This window comes from Pteropus alecto, unplaced genomic scaffold, assembly GCF_000325575.1.
Source record: "Pteropus alecto unplaced genomic scaffold, ASM32557v1 scaffold164, whole genome shotgun sequence".
NCBI lineage: Eukaryota > Metazoa > Chordata > Mammalia > Chiroptera > Pteropodidae > Pteropus > Pteropus alecto.
The window spans coordinates 1,989,655-2,014,517 of record NW_006439568.1 but is presented as its reverse complement, the minus strand read 5'-3'; the positions used below and the strand labels follow the sequence as shown (position 1 = coordinate 2,014,517).

The 24,863-nt window shown below is 35.9% G+C and overlaps 1 protein-coding gene across 1 annotated transcript in view; it reads left to right on the top strand.

Moving 5' to 3' along the window:
- ABI3BP (ABI family member 3 binding protein) overlaps positions 1-24,863 on the top strand; it is a gene marked incomplete at its 5' end in the record, with an annotated part of 234,390 nt that overhangs the window by 65,552 nt on the left and 143,975 nt on the right. The window contains 2 exon segments of the mRNA XM_025050066.1: positions 18,400-18,465; positions 20,828-20,960. Of these exon segments, the coding sequence (XP_024905834.1) occupies positions 18,400-18,465; positions 20,828-20,960 (199 nt within the window).

Below are 24,863 nucleotides of genomic sequence, written 5' to 3'. Positions count from 1 at the left end.
CCACAAAAGTTCTGGTCAGTCCTAAGATTTTCATGCCTACGTTGGAAAACCTTGGTCTAAGTGGTAGTCCTGTGGTTTTGTTTTCTGTTTTGTTTTTTGGACGGTGAGGTGTTAGTAAAACTGTAGAGGTATATTGTTTTAGCTGAGCTGTCAGTTACCGAAAAGATATATTCTTCTTTCTGTCACACTTAAGAAGTGTTTTCTTGGAAGGGACAATTCTCAAAACAGGTTTTAAAAAGAAGAGGCAAAATCTAACACTGTGACACAGCAACCTTTGGTGTGCACACACCTCTTTCCCATAGCCACGATTCTCTTTTAATCATTAAGGGAGCATTCCTGTTTGGTGCCCTTGAATAGAGTCATCAGGTGCCTATTAGAAATCCACAGCAGTGGCCTCGAAAGGAGAAAAAGGTGAATTCTCAAAAGATATAGGTGGACAAAATATACAGTTGTAAGGATTTATCTCTAGATTTCACTTTTCCAATTTCTGTCTTATTCTAATAAAGCAATTTTCAGCAATAACAGCAAAAATATTGACCTGTCTTATTAAATATAGATCAAAATAAGAGCACAGCACTGTTTTATTTACTCAACTGATGATAATTTTATATGAGAAACTTCAGGCCAAAATGTAATCATCAGTTTCTTATTCTGAAGTCTCTCACTTTTTTATTTCACAGGGGAAAATTAATTTTTAAAAAATTTTGAATGTAGTTTATAATATTGATCTAGATATGAATAAATATAAATTATATGCTCATAATTTTATGTAATTTTTATTTATATAGATTATTAATATCCCTTACAAATTTTACCCTTAATTTTTACATTCGTATAGAAGATAGGAGTAAATGTACAATTTTTCTTTTATTATTGCAACTCTTAGAACTTCTGCTGTTCTCTTCTATCTGTCATAAAAATCTTTAAGCATGTGCTCCCTGTTTTTATAGAAGTGGAAAAAATACAAAATAATGGAGATTGCTAGTATTTGTTACACCGAAGGATAAATGTCACCTAATGATAAAAAAGAAGTGAATATTTATTGCAGTAAGTGCCACGAGGAAGATGGTGGCAGATTCATTGAAGAAAAATAGTGGAAAAAAGAAGTTGGAAATAAAAAACTGGAGGAACTATATAAGAAATTAATTAAGCTAAAAAATAACTAGTAAAAAAGAAGCAGGATAGATGAACAGGAGGAAAAAAATACAGTGCCAGCCATTGAAACCAGTTCCATTCCTTTCTTTTCTGGCAGAATCCTTAGAGAATTAGCAAGAGGCTAGGAGAGGAGAAGGCAAGATGGCAACAAACAGTGAATACAAGGCAGTCCCAAAATGCAGATGAGGGATGGTAGCTATGTAGGAGTAGGTAGTGTTATTAGTGCCCTTTTACACATAGGGAAAGTAAAGCTCTGAGAGTTTAAGGAAATTCCTAAAGTTACTCAGCTACTAAATCACAGATCTGGAACTTGAAACTAGCATATCTGGCTCTAGAACCTGAAAGCTATAATACCGTACCCTACTGTATCTTAAAACTTAAGGAATTTTATCTCTTTTTGTGAATAGAAAATACACACAAGCCATTGATTTATTGCTTCTATAATGTCCTTTAAACAATAACCAGGAAAAGGAAGTCGATGTACTATAGAAGGAACCATTGGTTTCCTAACTCATTAAGGTTTAAGTGAGTTAAAATATGTAAATCACTTACTGTGCCTCCAAAACTTGTCCTCTTCTACCCCTTCCATCTCCACCACCATCTTTATTATGAACTTCCCATCCATCAAGCCCTACTGTTGGACTTCCCATCCATCAAGCCCTCCACTACTGTCTGCAAGGCCATCTCTGGCCAAGGCAGGCAACATTTATGACCCTCTCCATGAATATCTTAGAGCCTGAGCATTTTCTTTTACCATCACTCTTAATAAATTGACTGTGTGTGTGTGTGTGTGTGTGTATGTATCTTGCCTGCTCCATATTCTATCCCAATAGAAAACTTTGAGGAACTAAGGACTTAGATTTCTTTTTTACCTCCAGTGTTGTCATAAATTTAGAAGCACAATGAATTAATACATGGGAGAGACCTAGGAAGTCTAAAACAACTGTGGGTCACATTTAAGATGTATTTTTCTCTTTTGTTTAAAACTATTTCAAATGTCATCTAATTCTTAGTTTGTTTTCTGGAAATGGTTTTACCACTTGGGAAGTATTTGGCTTTGGATCTTCAAGATTAATCCAAATTTTTCATTAAAAAATAGGAATCTCAGAATCACTTGATTTTTCTCCAAGGTGAAAAATTTGGCAGAACTTAAAGTAAGCTTCAAAAAAGATTTTTAAAGAAATTGGCATAGCAGGTATCAATTTGTTAATAAATTTTATGCCATCACGTAAACATTTCATCATGAGTTTATACCAGAAAGAACTTGTTTGATAATAGATGACCGTTTTTCCAGGTTTTGATAAAGATAACATCTTTTCAAAGTTCTGTGTTTTCTATTGGATTCAATATAACGTTTTTATGGACTTCTTGACCTCACAAAACAATAGATGAACTGTCTCCAAGTCTATCTTTTCTTGGAAAAACAATAAAACTAATTTAGAATATTTCAATATAAAGCATAAGAATTTTTTCAAATGTATTGCACAATGCACTAAAATCAAAATCTAATTTTTAAAATTTCTTAATTGTATTTAAAAGGGTCTCCCACGTTAGCTTATGGCCCTTTTGTCATGAGCCAAAAGTACACCTTACCTCAGACTGATTGCAAGAGGCTTACGATTAAGAAGAGGTCTTAAATGGAAAACCAGCTGCCAATAAAAGGATAAATTAGAGGGTTATCTGGAACAGATATATGTTAATATTTAGACTTTACAATTTCTTTTATTTTTAAGTTTAAATTAGTTAAAATGCGTAAAGCACTACTGTGTCCCCAAACATGTTCTTCTCCTCTTCCACCACCATCTCTATTACGTGCTTTTTAAAAGAATACTTCTTAAAACCAATGCAATCAAATCCTCATTGCTATGATGTGAAGGCCAGCATTTGTATTTTTCTGTTTTGGATTGTTCTCTAATTGTCTCTAGTTGTTTTGTTTTGTTCTTTATTATCTGTATCATGTCTCACCAGTGAAATTGTCATCTCTTCAGGGCCAGAGCTGAGTCTCACCTTCCCTCCTGTCCTCCACAATCAGGGTCAATAGATCTATGGATGTGGGAGCTGACTACCCAGAGTCTGATGGGAGGTTTGCCGGGAAAGCCTCCCAGTCCACAAAAGAAAAAATATCTATTTGCCTGGAGTGGAAATCTTCAGGAAAAAAAATTATTCTCAGGCACAGTTATGGTTAATACTTGTGCTGGCATAATTACTAGTCATGCCCTTTCTCTCAAAGCATTCCAGTTGATTGGAAAAATTACATGCTTAACCTACATATGGGAGAGAGCCTTGGTCCCCGATCTTTTGCTTTTGGATCCCAAGCCAATGCCCCAGACTTTTCTCCTGCCACCAGGATCACTCAACGAGAAGGGAGAAGCAAAATCAAGAAGAGGCTGCCACATGTTTGCCTCTGATGTGTTTCATTAACCAAGCTGGGTGCACAGTAGCTGCTCAATAGTGGAAGTTCTCAGCACCGCATTAGCTGCTGAGCACCTACAATGTGCTGGGCCAAGGACTTTACAGAAATGGGTCACTAAATCCTCACAGCAAACCCTTGAAGCAAGTATTGTTAGTATCCTTCCCAATGAAGACATTAAGTCCCCAAGAAATTAAGAAATGTGCAAGTGGCAGGCTGGCTTCAGACCTGCGCACTTGACCACCATGCCCCAGTGCATTCCTCACAGCATGTAAATACCCTCTTACCTTTGAACACTATGTTAAAAACTGATCTTGTGGGAATTATTCGTGCCTTTTCATCCCTATGTGGTAACACAAGAGTATTTAAAAAAGAAAAAGTGTTGCTGACTTGAAGGCTTTGTCTTACCATCTGATAGCTAATGTGACTGAACCTTATTGTTTGAAAGAAAAATATCCAAACACAGTTCTGATTTTTCTATAGTATTTCCTGTAGAAATAATATAAAAGAAATGATGAACTCACTGGAAAATGTGGTGTATTCAGGCTGTCCTTCAAAAGCAAGCCCTTGCCAAACCTTAAACCAGTTCACAGACAACACCTTAACACTAAATTTCTCTGTGGGATGAACATATAAAACACAGGCAAGGAAAGAAACTACAGGCAATAAAGTCAACAGTTTTAATGTTTAACAGGTCTGCAAATTAGGAGAGGATGTGTATTGGCTATGGGGGGAAGTGGGTAAGAGAAATAGATTATAAAGTAGTATTTGTCTGCAATGTCAGGGAGAGAATTTGTCTCCAAATAAAGACTACCTGGTACATCACAGTTGTGCTGGGCACGAGGGACTGGGAGTGGAAAGGTCAGGTCAGGGGTGGTTTCATGGGCATGTGACCAGTGCACTCAGAAGGGCACTGCACTGTCTTGAAATTCTTAATAATTTTACCTCTCAGTTTGATCTTGTCAGTGAGGTCAGATGGGCTTTGCTCCTTGGCCCTCGTGTCTTGGCCTCTTACCCCAGCCCCAAATTTGGTTCTCAGCACCTGGTTCCCTGGCACTCCTGCTGCTCAGCCCTCCTCTCCCCACCCCCACTCAACAGCTGCTGCCACCCTCTGAACTTGGGTGTGGATGCAGGGAGGGTCAGGACATCTGGCAGGACACGGTGGGCAGCAGCCCTTACATGGGCTGGCAGTGCCACAGTGCATTCAGTGGGTGATTTTGCCACCGCTATTAAAGTATACTGTCTATATCGCTGCAGAGGTTGCAGTCTCTTGGGGTCTGTAGGTTGGAATGGCAGGCCTGTGGAAAGGGGAGATTGGCTTTTTTACCCTGAGGGGTGGGGTAGGGGGAAAGGTGCAAGGTGCTTTGATCCCAAGGCTGATGGGAGAGGATCCCTTGAAGTGAGAAGGGTGAGCAGCGTGGAGTAGGCTATGGATCTGCACTCACCTGCAGAGCTCAATATTAAATAGTTAATAAACATCATGGCAAAAGAAAAGAAATGTTTTATATTTTAGTGTCTTAATGTCACTTTTTCCCCCTGCTTATAAAAATAAGGGTCCCACCTTTTGATTTTGCATTGATGACGCCTGTGAAATATGTAGTCAGAGCTGGGTGAAGCATGTGTTTTCAATATCATCGCTTCCCCAACTCTCACCAAAATTCAAGCAGAACACTCAGAAAAAGTTTCCAGCAATGTCTTCCTCACTGGAATGTACTTTTGAAATGTCCCTCTGTTTGGAAAAAGGATGCATCATTTTTCTAGACCATTTTAATAAGCTGTGAAGAGTGAAGGAGTGTAGCAGAGCCTTTCGGGGTACACGTTATCGGGCTTAGAAAAGGCCCTCTTTCTCCCACCCACCTCTTCTTTCCACTCTCTCCTTCCTCCACATCCTCTCTTCCTATCAAAGATGAGTTCTTATTTCGCATTTAGAGACTTCACTCTCTGCTGCACAGAGATGAGGGGCTACTTCTCACTGCTGTCATCAATTCCGAACAGTTCTGAACAACTTGTAACATACATGCCAACATAAGCTGTAAGCTCCCTTCAGAACATATCCATGACTGAACATTCTGGAATTCTACCAATAGTGATGTTCCTAGTCATTTTTGCATTAGCAGTTGCTCTAAGTTTGGTGTGGGGTGGCTGTGCCTCTGTAGATCGTTTAAACTTCATCGCCATCTGAGCCTCCTTGGGACCTGGTGCCTGAGGGCTGCCCCTCAAAGACTGAGAGAAACCAGGACTCTCTTGGAGCTCCAGGGCATAGCAGAATGTTCTGTCAAAATAGGCCTTGGTTCATTTTCAACATTTCGGTTTTATAACATTTAATGGAAATAACTACTCGACAGTGTAGAATTTGCTTTAAAATTTACTTTAAATGATTTTTCAGATGAAAGAAGGATAAGGGTTATTCTTATGCACAAAACTACATACATTTTATAAGGAAAAGATTCAAAGGAAAAAGTTCTAGAGATAGGCTTACCGAAGATGAATTCAGTGGTTGGTTAAAGTTTACTAGATTTTCAAAGAAGATCATTTGCTTTTGTTGCCTATTTCCCAAATCCATAATTATTTTTTTACTCTCTTTCTTCAAACCCTCACACTTCTTCATTTTTACTCTAGCCCCAGTCAAAAAAGGACTAGAAGAATAGATTCATTCATTCTTTCAGAAAACATTTATTTTCCAATTACTGTGTTTCCAGGTTTAATTGTAGAGAAATCAACAAAATGTGAACTAAGTTTGGGTCAGATTTAGCGTGATTCTCAGCCTACCACATCTTTCTACAGGGGCTTAGAAATACTCTAAAAGGAAGAGGTCTTATATTAGTTTGTGATGATTCATAATTCTATAGACATTCATTTTTATGTATAAATAAGGACAATGTACTAGTAATCTGTGCTTTATTTAAAATTACTAAAATATTATATTCATAAACTTAGTAAACATGGTAAATTTAGTTCAATGCTGACATTAATTATAACTCCTGTGTTTTCTCCTTGGATTTCTGGCCACCATGAAACTTTGCAAAGCACATGCCTAAGCAGACAGTGGAATTTCCCCAATTTTCTAGAAAAATATCTTATCAATGTTTTTCCAAAAGAGACACTAAACTTCCTGAAAGGACATCAGTGATGTTCCTGGGTTGATCAGGGCAAACAATGGCTGCTGTTCTAGCTTTTTATTACATAATTGCTTTAGGGTCACAATTATTATATTTTGTGATGATTTTTTTGTTGTTGATATTACCCTCTGGAAGGATGCATCTGTTGCATCAACAGTATTTGAGACTCTTGTTTTCCAGTAGCTGGGCTTCAGGATGGATGTGGACTGAAGTTTAAATATGAACCATCTGAACTCCATTGTTGAAATCAATTTGTTGTGGTGGTGTTAATTTGCTATTATTACTTTGCCACTGGAATGTGAGAATGAGTGGGGCGGGTGAGGAGCAAGGTTGGTTATTCTACTGAAATTTAGTTTCTTGATGTGGCCTTCCAAGAAATGAGAAGACAAGTAACATTTTACTGCCTTTTTACATTCCAACCTCCATGAGACTGCACACATCTCTTGGACCAGCAGGGAATAATGGTGTGCAGCATGAGCAAAGGCAGCTAAGCCAGACCTGAAGAACCAAGTGCCCACTGGAGCTCTGTTGGCTTGTCCCCTCCATGGCCACACTTAGAGATTCTTTTTTTTTTTTCAGAACTGACTATTGGATGAGTGGAACTTTCTGCCTGATCTTAAAACACAAGGAGGCTTTTCAAGGGTATTTTCAAACGGACATTACTCAGTTAGTATTGATGAAGTAAGGCAAAGGTGCTGTCTGCCAAATGTTAAAGCTAAAGGGAACACATAAATTTTGACTGTACCCACTCAGGTCAGGTTACAGCTAAGTGTGGCATGTGGACACTTGCAGATGCAAAGAAACATTGATATTTCTCTATGGCGATTTCCATGGCCACAGATTTCTTTTTCAGGTTTCGTGGGTGATTTTATTCTTAACTTACTAGGAGTCTTATGATATGCCACATTGGCTTCTAATAAAAATAGGTACCTTATTTCATCGAATTCTAAAGCACTTTTAACTGTAAATCACACCACTACTTTGTCCAAAAGTATGAATAAAATTGCTGATTAATGACTCTTCTTTTGCATTCCTGAAGGCCTTTATTTTATACTTATTGAAAGAGCTGCCTTTGATCCATTGATACACAAATTTTATATTATCTATTTTTTGTAAAAAAAATGATTTTATTTTTAATAAACTCTTTATGTTAGAGTAGCTTTAGAGAAGAGTTGCAAGTGCAGAACAGAGAATTCATGCATACTTTATATCCAATTTTTTCTATTCTCAATATCTTACATTAATACAGTACATTTGTTATAACTAATAAACTAATATTGATACATTATTAACTTAAGTTCATACTTTGATTTTTCATTTTTTATAATATGAAAAATTCCAGGACACCATATTATATTTAGTCATGTCTCCATAGGCACCTGCAGACAGTCTCCCAGACTTTCCTTGTTTTTGATGAACTTAACAGTTTGGAGGTGTCCTGGTTAGGTATTTTGTAGAACGTCCTTTGATTTAGTTTTGTCTGATGTTTTTCACATGGTTAGGTTAGCCTGGAGTTTGGGCTTTGGGGAAGGAAGATATCTATTACTTCAAACAAAAAAAAAAAGGAAAGTTAAATTACTGTTAAATATTCTTTACTTCAAGAGTTTGACTCTGCTTTATCTTTTGACTCAGAGTTATCAGTAACCCTATTTTTCCTTATCACATCTCTCTCTGTGCCGCCAAGAACACTGGTGATATGGTATTTTGGAAACACTGCTCCACTGAGTTTTCTTCCAAATCACTGGCCCTCTTCTGCAAGTTTTAAAGCTGTCACTTTCTTGACTTTACTGGAAGGCATTAGGCAATGACAGCAAGGTCACAACTATCCCTAGCCAATGTAAGATGCTGTTAATTGTAAAATGCATTTGAGATTTTAAAAACTGGGGTCAGGGGGGTTATAAGCCTTAGAAATAATAAAATATGATGTTCTGAATTTTTAATATGCCATTTCTTATAAAACAGCTTTATATTCAAAATTGTTAAATTCCCACTGGGAGTTCAACCATAACTATGTTGCTTTTATATCTCCAGATCAAATTAAAACCAGTAAACTCACACCTGCTAGATTAGTATAAAATCAAATATATTTTCATTAGGACTATATTCACACCCCTGTCTCAGTTTTTAAAACCCTGAGTAATTGGTACAGTCCCAGTGGAGGTCCATTAAGCTTCCACATGCAGTGGAAGAACCCCACTTTATTCCGTTTATAGCCATCTCCCCTGCACTGAACCAGCTTGTGTGCTAGTTCTCTACATCGTATCTGGTCACTGCTGGACAAAATCTCAGCACAGAATGGCATAGCTGCTCAGAGGAGACCCCTTCTGTGAATAGGCCTCTCGCTCAGTGCCCAGTGTTCTCCTTGCTGAGTTTCTAGGGTGGCAGCTCAAGGTGCTCACTCTCCATCTCAGAAGCATTTCTAAGGCTCCAGCTACCTCAGGAGACCACAAGGAGATTCTAGTCTCTTCCACTGAGGACTTAGAGTGAGGAGTTTCTCATCCTTCCTAGGGATAAATTGAGGATTAAGCCTCAGTGTTCTTTTTAAACCTCCAAATTATAGCAGGGCTAATCCCATGTCTGTTTTTTATTCTCCTTAATATTAAAAATAAACCTGATTATGCACAAAAGGTGTTTCTTGGATGTCTTTAACAGGCTTAAAGTCACCTGGAAATTTATTTTGATCTTGAAATTTTTCTGACTGAGTCCAGAGGGACCTAGACCTTTGGAGCACAATAGCATGAGGAAAGTGGTGCCTGTCCCCACATCTGCCCGAGAAAAGCCTACACACACACCCTCCACAGATCTAGTCTCTAACAAGACATTTGCAAGCCAGCTGTCTTTTGCTTATGAAGAAAGTGGTTCTCTACACCTTATATTTTAGAGACAGAAGAAAGGAATTAGGAGAATTAGGAAAGGCACTTGGACAAAAGATCCTCCCCATTTGTTATTCAGTGTCCTGTGGGTATTTATTAGAAGATGGATGCTTTTCTTATGTAACTAAAATAGAACAGATCATGAGTAGGGATACTGTATTAACATGAATCCATTCACACTAAGTTGTAAATGGTTGCTTTTGTGATCCTTTCTGAGAACAAATGAAAATAAGATTGAGAAGGACAAGCATATTTAGTAAAGTGAGGAGGTACCTCAAAGAGGGAAATGAACATAAAAATTTAAATCTGAGAACTTTACAAGCAAATTTGTCTTAACACTGGTAAGGCTGGTCTATGTGTAAATGTTCTAGTAAAGCTTCCAAACCACTGCTTCATTAGTGATTTCCACCTCACTGGTATAAAAGAACACATAATGCAGATGGTTACAACATTCCTTATTTGTTTTCCTAATCCACGTTCCAGCTATTTGATAGAAAAATTGGAGCAGTTTACAAAAATGGAATCATAGTGTAACCTTTAAAAATATATAGTAATAAAATGAAAAGAAAAATGAGGATTGAAATTTTGATAAAGCCAGAGAGAGTTATTCAAGAGAAATATATGTGTAGGGTCCTGCACATTTAATAAAAGTGGTTCATCTATTTTAAGATATGTTTTATCATATTAAGAAAGTATTCCACTGAATTCTTTATTAAGAATTGATATTGAATTTTGTCAAATGCCTTTTCAGCACCAGCAGAAATAGGCCTATTTTTTTCCTCCTTATTTTACATTCCTGGAATAAACTACAGTTGACCATAATGTATTCTTGTATTATGTGCCGCCAAATTCTACTTGTCAATATATTTTCTAGGATTTTTTGCCTTGACATTTATGATTGAGTATTGCTAAAGAAAAAATTATTCAGTGGCACTTATTAAAGGTGGCACAATAGACTTTATTCAAGGAAGAACTACCTCAATAGATGTAGGGACCACTACAATGGGATCTTGCAGTTAGAAAGAGAGATGGAGCTCAATTCTGAATAGAATAAGACAAAGTGGAAATTTATAGCCAAGGAGTAGGGTGAGGGTCAGTGGATAAAAAATTACTAAGAGGAAACATCAAGGGTAAGAGGGAATTCTGGCTAAGCTGACCTAACAGGATTCTTGCTGAAGGCAGACCAAGGTGATCAGATACCTCCTGGAGGGTAATAAAGAATAAAGAACCTGGTTAGATATCAAGAGTGATGAAGTATAAAGGATGAGGTATTTGGCTAAAGCATCTAAGCAGGATTCTTCCTAAAATTGGACAATGCAGACATGAACACAGAAACCCAAAAGTCAGAGCCTAGTTGAAAAAGAGCTCAGAGGAAGTGATTAGGGGTGAAGGAGAGAATCTTTATCAGTATGGTCTATAATTTTCTTTTTTATGAAATTTTACATTTTGGAATCTGATGCTTGCTTTAAAAATACAAAAAGTTTAGAACTTTTTTTTTTCAATTCTTAACATGTCCTCAGGACCTCTTAAGACACAACTTCTTTCAAGAAATAAAATTTTTTAAAAAGTTCTGATCAAGATGGCAAAGTACGTAAATGCTGTGCTCATCTCTCATGACCACATCAAAATTACAACTAAATTATAGAACAATCGACCTGGAGAACGATCTGAAGACTAACTGAACAGAAGTCCTATAACTAAGGATATAAAGAAGAAGCCACAAAGAGACCGGTAGGAGGGCCAGAGATGCAAAATAGGCTTGTCCCGCACCCGTGTGTGGTGCTTGAGAATCAGGAGAATGCAAAGGTACCCCCTGAGGAGTGAGGGGTCTCATCCCCACATCAGAAATCTCAGCCCAGAGCACCAGTGCCAGGAAGAGGAGCCCCTACAAAATCTGGCTGTGAAAATCAGTTGAGACTTTGTCTGTCCCAATGAGATGGAAGGCTTCTAGAAATCCAGACGTCCTCTTAAAGGGTCTGCACATAGCCTCAGTCTCTTGTAAGTGCTCACCCTGGGCTCCAGTGAAAGGACAGCAGCTCAGAAGGTGCCAGAGACATACAAGGAGAAACTGAGTTGTGTGGCTTCATAGTAAGGCCTGAAGGGACAGCCACCATTGTCTGTGTATTGAGCCTCCTCCCACACAGCTGCCAGGTGGGTACTATCTTGCCTGTATTGAGCCCTCTCCCTACACAGCCAAATCTGAATCTCCATTGGCCTGGTGAAATCAGCTCGCTCCTCCCTGGTGACTCGCTGGGAGCATGCCCTACCCAACTGGCATACCTCCCAAGGCTCTTTCAGTGAGCATTACAGGCAGCCAGCAGGAGGTTGCAGGCCTCAGGGTGCCCTTTGTTGAGTGGTCCCAGGCCCAGCACTAGTGACAGCCAGCCTTGGTTTGCAGCAAGGCCTCTTACATATATCTCCAGGCCCAGCACAAGCAGATCAACTGCAGATTGCTTTATACCTCCTACCAGGTAGCTCAGGCCTGATCACAGACAGGGGCTGAACTTAGATTGCACTGTAACTCTTCCTAAGAGGCCCCAGAATGAACACAGCCATTGGCCGGCTTCAGACCACAACAGAGCACCGCCTGATTAGCCCCACAAGGGCATACCCAAAGGGTGGTCTTAGCAGGCACCAGAGCCTGCTCATGCAAATCCCAATCCATGGGATCAGCCCCCAAAGAGCAGCTTGTATTCTATGGTTGTGGTCAATCCTTACATTGAGGAAGCCTTAGGGTCAATCCTACCCACTGATGTGCCAACAGCAATCAAGGATCAGCTATAACAGGTGGACACACACAACCCACACAAGGGGTACTCCTGGAGCACCCAACTGAGGTAGGTGATCAGGTAGCCTGAGAAACATAACAGATCTACCTCATACATAGAAACAAAGAGAGGCAGCCAAAATGAGATAAACATATCCCAAATGAAAGAACAAGAGAAAACATAGAAATCATAAAAAGAACCATTCAGAAATGAAGAATACAATAACTGAAATAAAGAATACACTAAAAGGAATCAAGAGCAGATTAGATGAAGAGCAGATTAGAAGCAGAGGATCAAATCAATGATTTAGAAAATAAGGTAGCAGGAAACACCTATGGGAAAGCAAAGGAAAAAAGAATACCAAAAAATGAGGGTAGTTTAAGGGACCTCTGGGACAACATCAAGCATAACAATATTCACATAGTAATAGAAGGAAAAGAGAGAGAGCAAGGAATTGAGAGCTGATTTGAAGAAATAATGATGGTCCTAACCTGGCAAAGGAAATAGACATACAAGTCCAGGAAGTGCAGAGGGTTCCAAACAAGATGAACCAAAAGAGGCCCACACCAAGATACATTATCATTAAAATACCAAAGGTTAAAGACAAAGCATCTTAAGAGCAGCAAGAAAAAGGCAGTTACCTACAAGGGAGCTCCGATAAGACTGTCAGCTAATTTCTTAACACAAACTTTTCAGGCCAGAAGAAATTGGCACAAAATATTTAAAGTGATGAAAAGCAAGGACCTACAATCAAGACTACCCAGCAGGGCTATCATTTAAAATAGAAGGAGAGATAAAGAGCTTCCCAGATAAGAAATAGTTAAAGGAGTTCATCATCACTAATCCAGTATTATAAGAAATGTTAAAGGGACTTCTTTAAGGAAAAAAACCCACAAATATGAATAATAAAATGGCAATAACTATGTACCTATCAGTAATCACTTTCAATGTAAGTGGATTAAATGCTCCAATCAAAAGACATAGGATAGCTGAATGGATAAGAAAACAAGGCCAAGATCTGTACATATGCTACCTACAAGAGACCACTTCAGATCAAAAGACACACACACAGAAAGTAAAGGAATGAAAAATGATATTTCATGTAAATAGAACAACAAAAAAATCTAAGGTAGTAACACTTATATCAGAAAAAATAGACTTGAAAACAAAGGCTATAGTAAGACAAAGGACATTTTGTAATCATAAAAGGATCAAACAAAAGCATTTTGCCTTTGTAAATATTTATGCACTCATCATAGGAGCACCTAAATATATGAAGTAGATATTGATTGACATAGAGAGACTGACAGTAATATAGTCATAGTAGAAGACTTTAACATCTCATTGTCATCAATGCATAGATCTTCCAGACAGAAAATCAACAAGAAAACAGAGGCCTTAAATGACACATAAGACCAGATTAATTTAATTGATATGTTTCAAGCATTTCACCCCAAAATAGAATTCTTTTAGTGCATTCTTTTCAAATGCACATGGAACCAGCATTATTTACAATATCCAGGATACAGAAGCAACCTAAGTTTCCATGGATGGATGATTGAGTAAATAAGATGAGGTACATATATACAATGGAATATTACTCGACCATAAAAAAAAATATTACCATTTACAACAACATGGATGGACCTAGAGGGTATTATGCTAAATGAAATACATCAGAAAGACAAATACTGTATGATTTCACTTATGTTTAGACTCTAAAGAACAAGATAAATGAACAAACAAAACTAACAGACTAATAGGTACAAAGAACGTGGACCTAGAGGGTATTATGCTAAATGAAATACATCGAAAGACAAATACTGTATGATTTCACTTAGGTTTAGACTCTAAAGAAGAAAATAAATGAACAAACAAAACTAACAGACTAACAGGTACAAAGAAGAAACTGATGGTTGCCGGATGGAAGGGGGTTCAGGCGCTGGGTGAAAAAGATGAAGGGGTTAAGAAGTACAAATTAGTAGTTACAAAATGGTCATGAAAATGTAAAGTACAGCATAGGGGAAAGTGTCATTGTAATAACCATGTATTGTGCCAGGTGGGTACTAGATTTATTAGGGAAGATCACTTAATAGATTATATAAATGTCTAACCATTATGCTGTACATCTAAAAATAATATAAAATAATGTCGAATGTCAACTGTAACTGGAAAAAATTAAATTTTAAAAATGTCTAAAAAAATTATGATAGCTAACATCACTGTAGCACTTTCTGTCTGTTGGGCAATGCTGTGGGTTACTCATAACTAAGAACCTTATGTGGCTAAGTACTGTGATTTTTCCCATTTGTCAGATAAGAAAACTGAGGAACATAGGTATTAAGTGCTTCATATTGTATTAGTAACTAAGCAGAATTTGATTCCAGGCTCTGGAGTCCATGCTCATGCCCAGAAATTTAGTTTGAAATCAAATTGTGAAAAAGATGGTAGGGGTAAATAAATCTTTTTTTTTTCAGTTCTTTCACCTGGTTTCCTTTAGGATCATCCTGGCTTATTTTTTATTTTGTGGAAACTTGCATGGCAGAACTAAACCTCACTATGACAGTATTCTAAAGCAGCGTGGCTTGCAATGCAGATGTCCTCTAATAAAAAAGAGAATTGGGATTTGTGAAAGAGAAATTATGGATTATTTGTATTACAAAAAAAACTAGTACCTTATAAAGGATTTCAATAGTAGATTTCCTTAAACAGTAAGCTGTCCCTATTCTCCACCATAGGGCATTTAAAATATTAAGCCAATTAGATTTAGTCTGAAATATTGTATAGGCTTAACTATTAGCAATGGAAAGTCTGTTAAGGTAACTTCATCCTACATGAATTTTCTTGACATTTTAATCATACATATTCTTTAAATGAAGTAGTGTATTTTGGCACGTGTTGCCAGAATTTCTAATCAGGCTACAATTGTATATATTTCCAGGTTGCTACTAATCCACAAAGAATTTCATAGTGCAGTACAGAAATAGGAATCTTGTTTTTTGGTTGGTTTATATTTCCATGTCTGTGTTCTCAATTAAGTGCAAAGACTGCTGAAATACACAAATGTCGAAAGTTTTTAATGAGCAGTGAAGGCCACCATATACATCCAGATCCCAACATCTCTTCCAATTTGTAATTGGTGTAACAGCCTTTGCTTTATGTAAAATGACTGTGATCATAATAAAAATTACTTTTAAATTGCTTGTATAACCATAGATCATGTATGTTATTTTTCTAGTATTTCAGGTCTTTTTTCTTAAAAACCACTGAGGCATAATTGAATCAATGTGTATCAAGGAAGGAAATAAAAGGTTAGCTCAAAGAGACTTTGCCACAGTGAGAACAATTTAAGAAAAATAGGGATTTAATTCTGTTTCTAGAAATGAATTGCAGAGAGTTAGTGAAAGGATACTTTGGGGACTAGATTAAGATAGCTGCATAATTTACAGAGCCGAAAGCAAAATAAAAATGGGGAGCTCCTGGTTCAAACTCAGGAAAAAATTGCCATCAAGATACTAAAATATAAAGTTTTTTCCTTTCTTCCACTGTTTTTTTCTCAATTTGTCTTGGCGTTATTTTATTTGCTCTTTAATGTCATTTAGATAAAGAAAAATTAAAATTTTAAATTATTGGCATGAATTTTGCATTTATCTTTATATTGTGCAGTGCTAGTTTTAAATGTATATATAAGAGCCTTTAACTCCAAAGCAGAATCACTAAAATCATAATTTGTGTTTTGTAGTTCATACATGCATATGTATTTCATTCTTAGCAGAATAGTGAAAATATGCAAAACTAACTGAACTTCTTACTTCACTTCTTGATATGTGCACATTCTACCAATACTCTGCCTTCAACTTGCTTATGAGTGAGCAAGGACTGAAAAGAAAAGAAACTAGGAGTTGCTTTAACTTTCCCTTTCCTTCTACATCATCATTTTCAATATAAGTGGTTGGCGAACATAGAAGTAACATGAATAAGAGAGGATATGATAGGATTCCTTAGTCATGTGTGTTTCTTAAAATGCTATTGCTTCTTTCTTCATCGAACTAAGTTCTGGTTCGAATGGACAGTGTGACCTCACTGAGCTGTCTGTGTTCTCCACACCCTGTTACTCAGTTATAGATATAATATGCTTACCTTGGTCTGCCTTGAGTCTCGCTGAGCTCCCAGGCATCATGAGTCCTTTGGAATGCTAGGCTAATGGGGCTCCTGGAATGCTGTATGTGAAGGGGAGGAACTGCAGTTATGCATACTATTATTATCTCCTCTGCTCACACAACTGCTCCATTGTTCCATCAAACTTCTCTTGCAAAACATAAATTCAAAGATAAAAATATTAAAAATTTCATTATGGTGACAGCAGGTTACTAAACCAAACTTAGGACCCTTGATCCCCATGGGCATGTATGTAACTGTTGCACTCCCATGAAGCTCACTCTGTCACAGTGACCTCATCTACAAATTGGGGTGATAATATGTGTTAGGTAGCATTGCCATGAGGAGTAATTAAGTTGCAAATGCAAAGTGCTGAACAGGTATCCTGCACATAGAAAGTACTCAATACATGGCAATTTCTTAATACCTATATGGCTTTATATCCCAAATAAAATCAGGAAATGATTATTGTATTCCTACTAGGAAACTTGACTTCGGTTATGCATCCTTTATAAAAGTTTCACTAAGCAAGATATGCTTTCAAACACATGAGACTCCAACACAATGAATGCTCTTTTATCTGGGTTGTGGTCATGAGGCAACTATATAATAAACAGGCAAAACTCCAAAGTCTGTTCAAGAGGTTACCTGGTTTACTTTATGCAGTGGTAATTAGTGTGGCAGGTTATAGCAAATAGGGCTGTGTGTGGTGTCCAGAAAAAGACAAAGGCTGGAGTCAGGAAAGGCAGTTGAATTGCTTGATTGCCTCTGGCTGAGAATACGGTCAGCTCTGTAAAGCCATGGGCAGAGAAGTCCGCTGTTCCAAACTCATGGAAGGGAGGTATTTGAACCTAGAATGAAGAAAAACCAAAGATGTGAGATCTGCCTGAGCAAGTAGGGGTGAACTCTTATTGATTATAGCATCCAAATGAAACTTGGAGTAGAATGAGTTTCAGGATCCAAAGTTACTGAAGAAATATTGTAGATAATACCCATCAATTAGTTAATCCAGGAGAGCTTCTTATAAAATGCTATTTAATATGGCCAAAGTGTATTTGGCTTATTTATACGTATATAAATAACTTGTTTAAATATATATATATTTTTTTATATCTTTAATAGACATTTTTAAATCAACCATTTATCTTGGAAATTCAATTTAAAAAAAGATAATTTGATAAATTGTTAGCTTATGACTGAGTTAGCACATAGTAATTGTTTAAACATCATTTTATTTAAAACCTAAATATTTTGAAAAGGGATTATTATTATTTTCCATTGGCAGAATTTAGGTGAAAATTATAGCAACCTAAAATTGTGACTTTGTTTAAATGACTAGTTAGATAACAGGCTAAGTTACGCAAACAGGATAAAAAAAAATAGGGCATTATAAATATTCATATTTCCACAAAAGTGAACAATTTCAGATCATACAACAGGTAATATGACCCATGTGCCTTATGCAAGTAAGATTTTCCTTTTTTGATTTTAGCATCAGGCTGACCCTGATAGAATAACAGAATAGATGTGATCTGATTTTCAAAAAAAGTCTCTTTGCAGAGAAAAGGATTGATGAAATGTGGCGTAAAATCTGTCTAACAATATTCTTTTAAGTCTTCTCCCTTACCCCTGTCCACTTTGTTTTAAAAATCTGGATTTAATTTTCTTTTAAGACCTTTCCCCTACCCCTGTCCATTCCATTTTAAAAGTCTGGATTTAATTTTCGTTTTAAAAATGGAACGAATCTGAACAATATTCAGGAAGTATTAACTTTTCTGAATTCCTGGGTCCTCTCATCCACTGTGGTTACAATGACTAAAGCTAGGGAACACTGAGTCAGGACATGGGTGTGCTGTCGCGAGTACTGCTAGTTCTCAAAATACTTTTACTGATAAATAATTTATTATTCTTTCCAGATGCGGAGCCTAAATATCTGATTGTTGTGCGACCTGCTCCTCCAAGTAAAAAGAAGTCATGCTCAGGTATTTTTCATTTGTTTTTTCTTTTAAACCATTTTCATCTCTTTTCTACCCACAGGGACCCAGTGCCTCAGAAGCTTTACGAATGTAGATTAGAATATGTGATTTGCACAGCAGGCCCCGGGTCAACAGATTAGAAATGTAGCCTGGTGGTAAAAACTACTTGGGATCCTATCCCAGCACCATCACATACAAACTGCAAGACCGGGCAAATTATTGAACCTCTTCTCTGCCTCCTTACTGCTGCATAATAATGTCCTTGTGAGGATTAAATGAGTTCATGGATATGTGACACCTAGGACAGGGCCTGGCCCATGGCAAGTGCTCGCTGAGAGTTGCTCCTGTTAATCTGTCTTTATTTTGTAATGTACGAACGCATGCCTTTCAGATTCTAAGGGCAAAGTTTGATGTCTAACCTTTGCTGAAGGAGACTGTTTCCATTTCAAAAGCATAACTCATTTACATGTGTGTTCAATGAATTGGGACTTGGTTTTATTTACTCTTGATCTCTCCCTTCCAAAGCTCTTCTATAGTCAAAATTGAGGAAGGACACCTTTCATAAAACAGCTAGGCAACACTCATCTTTCCAGGGTTAGGAAGTCTTGAAACAGGAATGTAGATACCATGTGAATAAAAAAGTAGAAATATTTTACATGACTAAAGGGAGATTAAAATCCTTCTTGAAACTGTCCCAATTTCTCTACTAAAATTTCTTCTCAGATCAAATAAGGAGGCTATTGCTATAAGAAAAAACCAGTAGAAGCTGTGAATATACTTTTACCATCTGGTATCATACCTTTCTAACTCTGTAGATAGAGTTGATCTTGTTTTGCTTTTCTTTTTCCTTTTCTAGTATGAACTGTTCTCAAAATAATTCTTTCCAAATCATACTTATGTTTTAGTATACTGGATGTCACACAAAAAATCTTTTTGTTGTTATATCTTTCTAAAGGGACGAATTCGGTGTGGAGCATACAAATCTTCAAATATACCTACTAAATGGGCCCTTGGCAACAATGTATTCTGTCTTCTAAAATTATCAGTCAAGCCTGGTTACCAGAAATGAATTGTTACAATCCCCTACTCTACCAACCTTGTGTTGTTTTCCACTTCTTTTAAGAGAAGCAGTAAATGGTCAAACATTTTGAAAAATACGAATTCTTTTTTCTGACCTTTTATATTATCCCAAAGTGCAAATTTCAATCACTCCTTACAACTTGTTAATAATAGTTGTCCAGGCAGCTTTCCATGCACTTTAAAATAAATGTCCTCTCAATATTTCAAGACTCTATTTTAAAATATATAACAATAAAATCAAGAAGCGTAAGTCCAATTCTATGGGGTTCTGGCTTTATAGTCACTGAACTTTTTCTTAATGCAAATATGATTGTGATACAAATATATAAGTCAAGAGAGTGATTATATCTTAGTAGCACTTTAGAATGTCATTTCATTTTGGGCATCTATGACACTGGCCTTAGAAATTACTTTTTACTTTGTGATGACTAGCTCAGGAAATTATTTCATCTTGCTCAGGATATAATACCCCACCCTTTCTTTCAGGCAACAGATATAACTTTTGTTTTTCTAATCTGCATTTGAGAATGACGTGATGGTTAATGGATTAGCTTTCATTCATTTTGTATTTGCATCTACCACATAAATTTTAATTTACTCATTTTTATATTAAGATCCAAACTTAGTGAAATAATTACTTGATGGTCATGTGCACATTTTCCATTTAGATACTCACTGTAAATAATATTCTTATCACAATGATATGATGGTGATTATACTTCCGAATAGGTTTTTTTAAAAAAAGAATATCACCTACAACCTAGATGGTAAGTTTCTTAGATGTCATTTCACACCAATTCACAGTCCCAGAAAAAAATAGAGGTGTGCTTTTATTTTGTCTGTAAGAGAAACGAAGTGAATGACTGTATGTGCATACGTATATACATATATGTACATGTGAATATATATATGTATATGGAAATGTGTGTGTGTGTTTATTTCACTGGTAATAATCAAGACCTACATATTCATCCCTGACACACAAGAAAATAAAAAACTAGGTATAACTGGATATAGTTTATATGCATACATTATACATATATGCATATGCACACATATGCACATGTATATTCACACATACACACAAATATCAAAAAAGGATATTTCATTTGATTCATGAATAAATTCATTTTCAAAAAATTAGTAATATTTGTATGCTTTATAAAAAGAAAAGAAACTTGGTACTTTCACACTCTCTATTATGTTATCAAGTCATCTTTATGCATTTTGCCCAATCATGGAAATATACTAAATGTTACGAGAATTAACCTGTATGTTACCTCCATAGGTAAAACACGCTCTCGCAAACCTCTTCAGCTGGTGGTTGGCACTCTGACACCAAGCTCAGTCTTCCTGTCCTGGGGTTTCCTCATTAACCCACATCACGACTGGACATTGCCAACTCACTGTCCCAATGACAGGTAATTCACCATTATGGAAAACTTTATTTTTCATCTGAAAATTAGTGCTTGCTTTTAACAGTATTTGTACATGCTTTAGAAGAATGTGTAAATATTAGGAACAGCAACATTTATAATCGCCTTTTAGCTGTCCAGCCTATTCTGGGTGTGAGGGAAATGAAAAGACCTAAGTCAGAGGCCCTAACCTTAAGGGAATTATTACCTACCTGAATAAAAAACACATGCAGTGTTTTTTCTTTCCAAAGAATAAATTACAAAGAAGAATAAGCCAAATAGCAAGTGGGATGTATCAGTGAGAAGTGTAATAAAAGCTCAGAGAATGAGGCGGAAGGCAATTAGAAAGACTGGTAAAAGTTGGAAAGGTTGATCTTGAAATGGAAAAGGATAAATCTTTGATCTGACAATTGAAGAGCCAGAAGCAGTAGTTCTCAAGGTGTGGTCCCTAAACCAAGCAGCATTAACCTCAACATCACCTGGAAACTTGTCACAAATGGAAATTCTGGGGTCCCACTCCAAGCCTACTGAATCAGAAACTCTAAAGATGGGGCCCAGTCATCTGTCATTCAACAAACCCTCCAGGTGATTCTGATGCCCACTTAAGTTTAAGAATCAGTGGCTTAGAAAACAGGAGAGATGCACACAGGGAAAGACGTAGGCAGAGGAAAAGCACAGCTGGAAATGATGCTGTCATTTTCTTATTTTGCCGAGCAAAATAAGAAAAATCTAAGTATGTTTTTCAGTTACTGCCATTCATCCACCCAACCCATGCATTTGGAACTGTCTATGTGCAAGGCACCGTGCTAAATGCTGAACTATATTCTAAATAGGTTATAAAATATTTATCATGAATATTTACTACATTAGCTTCACAATTCAAAACTTAGAATCCGATAAGCATTCAAAAATTTCAAGCTTCAGCCAAGGCATTTTACTTAAAAAGATTTTTTATTTTAAATACACTCAGTGATTTTTTACTTTTAGAAGTTGTTTTCTTCCCTTTTTTAAAATAATAAAAAAAATTGTTACTTAAGTATAATAAACCCAGTAAATGCAAAGATCTTAGGTATACAGTTTGATTAGTTACAACAAATTGCATATAATCATATATCTTACATCTCATCCAGAAAGTGAACGTTTTCATCATCCCAGAAAGTACCTTCCTCAAGAAGCAACCACTGATTTGATTTCTATTACCATACATTAGTTTTGCTTATTCTAGAATTCCAAAAAAATGAAATCACACAGTATTTCACTTTTTGTGTCTATTATCTATCAATCAGCATGTTTTTGAGATTTATTCATGACACTGTAGGTATCAATAATCAATTTCTTTTTTAAACTTGAGTAGTAGTTCATTATGTAAATATTCCAGAATTTATCTGTTCTCTTGCTGGTAGACACTCAAATTATGACTTGTTTTTGGTTATTGTGAATATAGATTTTATAAACATTTTTGTATAACACATTTGTAGATATATCTTTTAATTTATCTTAGGTAAATACCTAAAATTACAAGTGCTGGTTCATAGGAAAGATGTATATTTAACATTTTTTTGTTTTGTTTTGTTTTGTTTTCGTCTAACTCTTCCATTTATACTCCCACAAGCAATTTATGAGAGTTCTGGTTGCTCCACATTCTCACCAGCATTTCATGTTGTCGACATTTTTCATTTTAGTTATTCTTGCGTAGTCATATCTCATTACCATTTCTATTGTACTAAGGTATTAAGAACTTTTTCATGTACTTTTTGGCCATATATCTATTTCTTTGTATTTATTTTTATTTGTCTAAACTGAACTAAAAAGACCTTTAAAAACATTTATAAGTTCTCAAAAATACCTTTCGTATGACTTTAATTAAGAAATCTAGACTAAGAAAAGAAAATATTTCCCTTCACTTGTCCATTTTATAGTTTTGAAAGAAGAAATTCTTGGGAAAAGGCATGTAGAGGATATTGCCAAAACCAAATTTTTTGAAAAATAATTTTGAGATGTTTCAAAGAATCTGAAATATTCCTTATTTCACCTACCACTAAACCCATAGGTTTTTTGTTGTTGTTGTTTTGTTTTGTTTTTTTTAAATGGACTCGAAAAAACATACTTTCTTGTGATAATTCCAGTTTCTGGTGGATTGGTCCAGGGTGCCAATCCTGAGAAAATAAACATTTATAGATGGCTTTCTTTGAAAAAAAAAAAAAAAAGATTTTTTAGTTAAATATTCCAGAATTTATCTGTTCTCTTGCTGGTAGACACTCAAATTATGACTTGTTTTTGGTTATTGTGAATATAGATTTTATAAACATTTTTGTATAACACATTTGTAGATATATCTTTTAATTTATCTTAGGTAAATACCTAAAATTACAAGTGCTGGTTCATAGGAAAGATGTATATTTAACATTTTTTTGTTTTGTTTTGTTTTGTTTTCGTCTAACTCTTCCATTTATACTCCCACAAGCAATTTATGAGAGTTCTGGTTGCTCCACATTCTCACCAGCATTTCATGTTGTCGACATTTTTCATTTTAGTTATTCTTGCGTAGTCATATCTCATTACCATTTCTATTGTACTAAGGTATTAAGAACTTTTTCATGTACTTTTTGGCCATATATCTATTTCTTTGTATTTATTTTTATTTGTCTAAACTGAACTAAAAAGACCTTTAAAAACATTTATAAGTTCTCAAAAATACCTTTCGTATGACTTTAATTAAGAAATCTAGACTAAGAAAAGAAAATATTTCCCTTCACTTGTCCATTTTATAGTTTTGAAAGAAGAAATTCTTGGGAAAAGGCATGTAGAGGATATTGCCAAAACCAAATTTTTTGAAAAATAATTTTGAGATGTTTCAAAGAATCTGAAATATTCCTTATTTCACCTACCACTAAACCCATAGGTTTTTTGTTGTTGTTGTTTTGTTTTGTTTTTTTTAAATGGACTCGAAAAAACATACTTTCTTGTGATAATTCCAGTTTCTGGTGGATTGGTCCAGGGTGCCAATCCTGAGAAAATAAACATTTATAGATGGCTTTCTTTGAAAAAAAAAAAAAAGATTTTTTAGTCTCTTACTAAAAAATAAAGACAAAAGAAGGGAGGGTAGAGAAATGAGGCAAGGGAGAGAAGGAAATTTGGTATACTTGTAGCAAAACTAAGTTTCAGTAACCTGTGAATTCATATAGCATACTTTGGATATGATTTCCTCCCCTGTCCTCAAGGCTTTCCTTCAATTTCACTTAGTCCTAGTAACACTTCCTTGAAAAAATTTATCTAATGACTGATTCTAATTGATAGATATTGTTATAGTTAGACAGCATAAGAGATAATGAATGTGGAGACAAGTAGAGGAAGAGGAGCCAGGGTTTTAACCAAGGCAGTTGACTCACAGGCCCAAGCACTTCGGGCCATGTACATCATCACCATTGCCCACTGGCGCATACACCCTGCCTCTGCTATTCTCATCAACTAGATGGAGTCATGGCTGTCAAATCACAATATTTAAAATCAATAATTCCACTTAGAATAAATGTTTTTGTTTTTATTTTTTTTTTAAAACAGAAAACCTCAATAATAGCATGTCAAGATGCTAGCAAACTTTCACACTTGAGTGAGAGAATCGATGTATACTTGGCAGAAATAGGGAATTATTAGGATATGACTAAAAGAGAAGAATTAAACAGTAATGACTGAAAGAAGCACTTGGAGTACTTGTGGATTTCAATCACCCATGCCTCCTTTCATACCTTAGTTAGTGTATTTAATAAAGAGCAGACATTTTAAAGTTTTTGTGGTGTTCAAGACAAAATAATAGTCCCTATTTAAAGCTCTGGAAATATTGTATTCAATATAAGCAGCCAAATAAATCTACCAGAACAACTCTAAATTTAGTGTAATTAGAAGCAGACT